Below are 8,081 nucleotides of genomic sequence, written 5' to 3' on the forward strand. Positions count from 1 at the left end.
ACAGCTGTAAAATCGTGTAGACAGGTTGTCATACAGCAGTGGGGGCTTTTTTTTTTTTTTTTCCTGAAAGGAGCCCATTGCTAAAACATTAAATCCACACACACGGCACGGCACGGCAGCTGCGCGGACGTACCGCACAAGCGCACACGCAAAATAAAGTGGCCCGGGCTGGGCTGCGCACCACGTGCTGCACCGAGGGGGGCGGGCGTGGGGTGGGTGGGTGGGGGGGGGCGTGGGAGGCGGCGCTTGCAGCTCAAGTGGGTGCCAATCAAAACATCAACTTCAAATTGTATCTGAAAGATCAGCCTAGGACCTAAGGGCAGACACATCAGTTGGAGCTCAATTGTTGATCAGATCACATCTAAGGGATTTAGGAGCACAGAAGAGCCGAGATTTGAGGAAAGGCACCCCACTGAATCCTTCCACACTCCTCCTCCTCCTCCATACCTAGGTTGCAATATATCTCTGACAGAAAGAAATCAGAACGAAAAAAGAAAATTACCGGCTCGAGTTCTGGTCTCTCGCCCTGCCTGACTCCAGTAAAGAGAGAGGGGGGGAAGGAAAAAGACAGAAAGAGAGACAGAAAGAAAGAAAGAGAGATCCAGAGAAGCCCGGGTTTGTTCCGCTCCCCTCCCCGGCTATTCAGTCTCCCTCCTCCCCCTTCTTTTTTTTTTTTTTTTTTTTAATAATTCCTTCCCCCCTCCCCCCCCAGCATTTTTTTTTTTTTTTTTTTTTTTTTTTTTTTTATATTTCTGCCGCTTCTACCGCCGCCGCCAGTGCCGCCTCCTCCTCCTCCTCCGCCGCTGTGCCCTCGCCCCGGAGATGTCCTTCCCCCAGCTGGGTTACCCGCAGTATCTCAGCGCCAGCCAGGCTGTGTACGGAAGCGACCGGCCCGGGGTACTGGCCGCAGCCGCCGCAGCAGCAGCAGCAGCCGCAGCCGCTTCGGGGCGGCCGGCGGGGACCGAATTGGGCAGCGGTTCGGCCGCTGTCACCTCGGTGCTGGGCATGTACGCCGGTCCCTACAGCGCCCCCAACTACAGCGCCTTCCTGCCCTACACCGCAGACCTCGGCCTCTTCTCCCAGATGGTGAGTGAGCTCCGAGATGCCTTACACCCCCCCCCCCCCACCACCACCCCACGACCACCAGCCACCCCCGCCTCAACCCACCCCGGGCCCGCGGGTGGAGGCCGCCGAACCGCTTGATGGCCGGGGAAAAGGGGGGGGGGGGGGGGGGGAGCGTGTGTGTCGGTGGGTCGGAGAGGGAGAGGGAGAAATGAGGGGTCGGGGGGGCGACGGGCTCCGTCTGCCCCCATCCCGTCGCTCCAGCCGGGCAAAACTCGGCTCCGAGTTTTTGGGTTTTTTTTCCTTCTTGGCGGTGAAAGGGCTGAGCAGGGCTGCTGCCTCCGTGTTGTCGGCTTTCCCTAGCAACTCGGCTTCTCCCCCCCCCCCCCTTGTTGTTATTGGTGTTGTTGTTGACGGGTGATACTCTCGCTCCTGTTGTTTCGATCGGCTTTCCAGCGCTTTCCTCCTCTCCCCCCCCCCGGTCCTTTTCTTTGCCGCCGAGCTATAACCAGGTTCCGTCCGAAAGGCCAAAGTGCAGCGTCGGGAGTAGGTACGCCCGTTTATTTCGCGACCTTTTCCTTCGAGCCTTAAAAATGGCCCGTTCCCTTCCCTGAACTTTTCCTACTCCGATGATGGCGAGTGTGGTAGATCGGATTTGCATCAAGCGAAGGAGGGCATCTACATCCCATTACATGCATGGGAGCAGAAAGGCGTATTGGCGTTAACTCTAAAACAAATTGCCGCCACCCAGATTGTCCTCGGATCTCTTTTTGCCTTTCCTTTAGAACGCAATAGTTAAAAAGTGAAACAGCTTGTTTGTTTGTTTTCTTTTTTAACTATCTGGTTTTATCTCTGGTGTCGTTCAAACGGTTTCGTTGCTAGTATCTCCAAATTTCTCGGCGGCGGTACGCATAGGTTCCACTTAGTTTCTGAATGCTCCTCTTTTCTCTCCCCCCCCGAAATATAAAAGTGTGAATATTTATAACCGGGTGCACGCGAGGCGTAACTTGCGAGGGTTTTTAATACCTAGATGTCGGCAAGTAGGGAGATACGCTGTCGAACAAGGGGCAGCATCTGAAAACAGATCATTTGGTGCTGCAAACATTTCCTGCGAAGGCACTACTAACAGCATGCGTTTCCTACTTTTTTTAACCTTGATTTTGGAAATGCAGTAAAAGTTGAGACAGCAGCAATGAGTGATTTACAAGTGGCTTCTTCAAAAGAATTCCCAGCAGAGATTACGCAAAAAAATATCATTTCAGCAACAATAACAAAAGACAGCGGAATAAAGGGAGTGCAGAAAGCCTACTCTGTAACACATTACAAAAATTACATCGGGCTTCTCTTTGTGTATAAGCTTTGCCTCTGAAATTAAAATACAAGGTCCTTTTTAACTGCTTGACAAAGTTAGGTTAGTTTCTTCGCGGACATTTTTGAAGAGGTTCGTTTTTAAGGCTGACACAAAATTCGCAAGAGTAATACTAAGTATGTCTTTCTGGACTAGAAAAAAAAGCGAGGCTGTAGTAGAAGCAAGAAAAAAAGAAAACGGCTTCGAATGTTAGCTCTTTAGGAACAGTTCCCTTTCCTCCTTGCAAAGTATCCTGGTATTTTACTAGGGTGATTTACCATGACGGCGATATTTTGAAATAAATTCTAAAACGCAGAGACTTTGTAAATCAAGGGCTAAAATATTAAGTTAATATCTGGACAATTTGCGGTAATAATGAGGCCTAATGAGGTTGCTAGAAAGATAAAATGTTATTTACCAAAACACCTGATGGGATAATTTGACTTGCTGTGTTTTACTACTGATGATAAAAAGAATATTGATTGCGAATAAATCACCGTCTCTAAACGCTTGTAAACAATTTGTGTTTGCTCTGCCCACATCAAAGTAAAACTTATGAGATAAAGTGTCTGCCTATCCGTATTCTACTATGCGTGGATCAGTTTCCATTCCAGAGTTTAAAGGCTCTTCCAACAGTTAGAAGTTAATGTTTTACACCAGAATCTTAGCGTATGATTTGGGGGGGGCGAAGGCGGGGGCGGGGGGGGGGATTGGCTTGTGTGTGGAAAATCTCTTACATTGTAAGTGTCTTCGTAGTGAAGTTGTGCATTCATCTCCCCGGTCTCGTCTCACGCCAACTCCTTTTAAAGGCAGATCTGGGGCCAAAGAAGAATGCCCTGCATGCATTTGTAATATCCTCCTGGATATTTTGCAGGGAAACGCGACGCTGCGCGCAGGCATGAGTTTGTAAGTGAGGTGTAGTACCTGCTTTCTCTGCCTGAGAATTTCGAGGGCACAGCAAATCGTCTCGCCGAGGCGAAGTTGCTGCCTTTCCATCCTTTGGTTTGATTTGGTTTGCGGCGAAAATACGCATAACGCCTGGCGGAGCCCAGCTTAGCCCCTCTCCTTTCCCTGCCCTGCAAGAAGGGGGGGGGATCGTTTGGGAATACCTCTGTCTGATCTAAACGTGAAGAGCCTGGAGCGGGGAGGGCCGAATTTGCCTGCGAAGACCCTTTGCACGGCTCAAAGGCGTCTTCTGGCTCCCGGAGTAGCCTATTCAGGTCTGTTAGAGACGCTAACGAGATAATTGATGTGCTTTTTCCTCTCCGCTTGTCTGAATGTGTTGCAGGGCTCCCAGTACGAGCTGAAAGATAATCCGGGTGTCCACCCTGCTACCTTTGCTGCCCACACCGCCCCCGGCTATTATCCCTACGGACAGTTCCAGTACGGGGACCCGGGGCGGCCCAAAAACGCCACCCGGGAGAGCACCAGCACCCTCAAGGCCTGGCTCAACGAGCACCGCAAGAACCCCTACCCCACCAAGGGCGAGAAGATCATGCTGGCCATCATCACCAAGATGACCCTCACCCAGGTCTCCACCTGGTTCGCCAACGCCCGCCGCCGGCTCAAGAAGGAGAACAAGGTCACCTGGGGCTCCAGGAGTAAGGACCAAGAAGATGCCAACCTCTTCGGGAGTGACAATGAGGGGGACCCCGAGAAGAACGAAGACGACGAGGAAATCGACCTGGAGAGCATAGACATCGACAAGATCGACGAGAACGATGGGGAGCAGAGCAACGAGGAAGAGGAGGAGAAGCCCGAGCTCCTGAGACAAAGCAGCGAAGAGGAGCACCTGGAAAAGGAGAAGGATTTGGCACTGTCGGGGTCCGAAGGGCTGAAACCCAAAGACGCGCTGGCCATGGTGAAGGAGGCCTCTGACAACAGCACGCGAATCATCAGTCCCGGGGGACAGAACAATTTACAGATGCCATCTCACAGCAAACCCAAGATTTGGTCTTTGGCAGAGACGGCGACCAGTCCCGACGGTGCCCTGAAATCCTCTCCCCCTCCGCCCCCTCCTCCCCAGGTTAACCACACTTCCCCACAGATCCAGCACCCCGCTTTTCTCCCTAGCCATGGACTCTACACGTGCCAGATTGGCAAATTTCACAACTGGACAAATGGGGCTTTCCTCACTCAAAGTTCCCTGCTAAATGTGAGGTCCTTTTTGGGAGTAAATCACCACCACGCTGCTCATCATAATCACCACCTCCAGGCCCAGCAACAACCTTCTGTTTTAACAGCAACCCTGGGAGCCCTAAGCAGTGAAAAACCTTCAGAGAGGACCAGTCCCAAACACATAGGTAATGAATGCACCAGGCAGCCACTCCTCCCTCCACCCCCAACACACGCACATGAACTTCTCCTTGAGGAATGGTGTCAGATTCAGCCCTGGTGTAACTGATTGCTTTTAACGGAGTTACAGTTTACCCTAGTGTTGGTTGGTTTTTTTTTCTTTTTTTTTTTTTTTTCTCCTGGAGCATGTTGATGGCATACATTAAGCCCATTTCATGTGGGCTATTACATTCTCAGCCTATACGCCCATCAAATAAGAGGAGAATGTAGGAATAGCGCTGTGAAACATAGTGAGTTTTGCTTCCCTTCCCTCCTTCCTGACCCTCATCTCCCAATAATTTCTATGACAGTCAAAAATGTGGCAAGAAAAGCTTGCATACTCCTTAAATACTGAAAGTAGAGAACAGTGCTCTACACACAAACACGTATGTACCTACACACGTCTGAACAAGAGGGTGAGAGGGAGGTGTGTTCTTTGCACACTGTCCAGATTTTTGTTGTTGCTATTCTAAAATGGTTCTCCTGTTTTTGTTGTTTGTTTTTTTTTTTTTTCCTTCTGTCTTCTTCTAGAAAGAGAAAATGTACCAAGAACTGAATCCCCACCTCAGCCGCTAAAATCGCCCTTCCAGCCTGTCCGTGACAAGTGAGTTTGTTTGTTTGTTTTCACTGCAGGAATGTTACTTATGTGAAACAGAGTGTTTGAATAATAAAGACTAATTATAACACCTAATCATCACCATAATAATACATACAGACAACAAGAACAACACAGAAGTTGCTGTAATCTTTTCAAAGTTAGGCTAAATTGCAATTGTACATAGCCAGCCTGTAACTTTTCTGAAACTTAACAGACCTCAAAGATCTTGTGTTAATTACACCAGTGACAATGATTTCTGTGCAATTAACTAATACTAGGATGCTATAGCAATAGACAGGCAATTATAGGAAAGGATTCTCTCTCTTTTTATTTTTTTTCTGAAAGATTGTTACGTCTTTTTTTTTTTTTTTCCCTTCCTCCCTTCCCCCCTGCAGCTCTTTGGCTCAGCAAGAGGGAACACCGAGAATTTTAACAGCTCTCCCTTCCGCTTGATTAAATGGTTTGGTGAAAAAAATATTACAGAGACTGGTATTAAGGACAGAAAAGAAAAAAAAAAAAAAAGGAAACGATATAAACGACTCCCATCAATCTCTTTTTGCAATAAGGTGGTGCAAATCCATAAAAGCGATTACACAAATCTGTAGATGGATCCCCTTCTTCATTGTACCATTTCAGATCGTGTTATTCTAACCATTCTTGGATTATTTGTTTGGTAAATGTTTCCCATGTGTTTGTGTTTTTTCTGTATATAGAGTGATTTCAGATTGTAAATAGCGCGTCAGCAAAACTTGTCTAAATCATATATTTTTGTCTAATAAACTAAATGAAATTATGAGCTCTCTTCAGGTATGTATTCTGTTGCTGCAGATCTTATACGTATATTACAAATCTATTCAAACACTTATAACTTGTTTTCTAAAAAGTCAAGTCTTTTTGCCTTTGGGTAAGTGAAACTTAAAATACCAGATCCGAGCTTCTAACGACTCTTGTAGCTATTTTATCGAAAACAAGCTGCGAGCTTCCCTTTTCAGACACGTAGAGTTAAGAAGCTGAGTGAAGCTGGTTCTTGCGTGGTAAAATTAAAGATATTTTTTTCAATTGTAATGAATCAGACGTGTCCTGTAGGATCCATTTTCCGAACATAAATTGATCTGATTTCCACTTACGTTATAAAATACGTTCTTGAAAATGAAAGGGACAAGTTTCCTCACAGTTACCTAGCGTGTAACTCTGCTGTCCGAGCCCGTTCCTAAATTGGATCAAGAGCTTTAGTGCTTTGGTATACATTCCGACCGAAGCCGAAAAACCCAATAGATTAGGAAATAGAATTATTTGTAATGATTTACGCTTTAAATAAACACAGAGGAAATATGACCGTGAAAGATTTTTCCCTGGGAGATTAAGCGCAGTCTTAGCAGAAAAAAAGAAAAGGAAAGAAAGAAAAAAAAAAAAAGATGGCAGCTCTTGCACTTCCCAGAAGAAAGTTCTGCGATTCCGATCTGTTGGTTAAAAAGAGACTGAGAGAGACAATCTATCGGTTTATAAAGGCATTAATCTTCCAAAGACGGTCCGTTAAAATGTGTAATATTTTGAGTGTTTACTTCTTTTTTCTCCTAAATGAGAACACTAAATGAGCATTGAGGTGCTAATAAGATACCAGATGGTTGTTGATGGTGGAAAATGGAAAGAAGCAGCTGGGAAAGTCATTAAGAAATAATGTGGTGACGCCCTATCCAAACTGAACCAACCTCAGACCAGGACTTGTCGGAAACAAGATGAGATTTTCAAATAAAATATTAATAAAATTCTTGTCAGAGGTCAGAATATTGATCTTGATTTAGCTGCAAAATCATCGCAAGCAAAGAGGGGGCTCGGTAAACTATCGCTTAGGGATCTGTTGACAAAGCAGCGGAGGCGGTAGGCTTCTACTTTTTTTGCGGGTTTTTTTTCAGATGGATCAGAGAAACAGATCGGACGAAACAGATTTTGTGCAGGGTATGTGAAGGGCTGTCTCTGAAAATAGAGGCATTTTGACATCCTGCGGTTCCCAGCGTAGCATCAATTAGTTTGCTTTCTGGCTTTTAGCTGTTTTGTTTTTCCTAAATCCCAGGCAGTCCCGCGTGGGTAACGGTTCCAACAAAAGAGTATATTACAGTTTTTAACCGAACCATAATAACTTGGCTTGCAGTGAGGACGAGGGAAAGGGAAGAGGTTTTGGAAAAAAAAAAAAAATAAGGGGAGGGGGGAGAGAAAAAAGACTTCACGCCTGTAAAGCCGAACGGCGCGTCAGGTCAGCGCTGGTGTAAACCTGACGGAATTGCTTTCTCTCTCCTACCAGTTCACAAAAAAAAAAGTAGCTGCTGCCCCTCGCCCCCTCCCTCAGCCCCGGTTCCCAAATTCCTCGCTGGCGGCACAGCCGGCCCCGAGCAACCCGTCGGGCCGGGGTACGGCCGGGGACCGACCCCCCCCTACCCCCGGCTCCCTTCCATGAGGGGAGATGGCGCGTAGGAAGGGCTCTGCGAGGCGGAGCGAAGGTGCCAAATTGGCTGGGGAGGCGAGGGGATTTTTAATTGCGGCGAGCGAAGGAGCGTGAGCGGGGGTGTCGGTGCCTGCGGGGGTCTGCGCCCTCTCGGAACCGCTCGGCTCCGCTCGGAACCGCTCGGCTCCGTTCGGAGCCGAGCGGTTCCGAGCGGAGCCGAGCGGTTCCGAGCGGGCTGGGCTTTGGGCAGGCTCGCAGCGCCCTCTGTGGGCTGCGGGCGGCGCCGTCCCCTCGCCCGC

The 8,081-nt window shown here is 48.0% G+C and overlaps 1 protein-coding gene across 1 annotated transcript; it reads left to right on the forward strand.

Moving 5' to 3' along the window:
* Window positions 1-565: 565 nt before the first annotated feature.
* Window positions 566-5,882, forward strand: IRX1 (iroquois homeobox 1). The gene is made up of 4 exons (XM_075024280.1): window positions 566-1,086; window positions 3,699-4,713; window positions 5,276-5,348; window positions 5,738-5,882. The coding sequence occupies exons 1-4, from the start codon at window positions 823-825 to the stop codon at window positions 5,793-5,795; spliced, it is 1,410 nt and encodes a 469-aa protein (XP_074880381.1). The 5' UTR covers window positions 566-822; the 3' UTR covers window positions 5,796-5,882.
* Window positions 5,883-8,081: the final 2,199 nt, after the last annotated feature.

The sequence above is a fragment of the Buteo buteo genome, chromosome 3 (genome assembly GCF_964188355.1).
Source record: "Buteo buteo chromosome 3, bButBut1.hap1.1, whole genome shotgun sequence".
NCBI lineage: Eukaryota > Metazoa > Chordata > Aves > Accipitriformes > Accipitridae > Buteo > Buteo buteo.

Coding starts and splice junctions, on each gene's coding strand:
- IRX1 (XM_075024280.1), top strand. CDS start 823: ATGTCCTTCCCCCAGCTGGGTTACCCGCAGTATCTCAGCGCCAGCCAG. Junction 4,714..5,275: donor GACCAGTCCCAAACACATAG/GTAATGAATGCA, acceptor GTCTTCTTCTAG/AAAGAGAAAATGTACCAAGA. Junction 5,349..5,737: donor TTCCAGCCTGTCCGTGACAA/GTGAGTTTGTTT, acceptor TCCCCCCTGCAG/CTCTTTGGCTCAGCAAGAGG.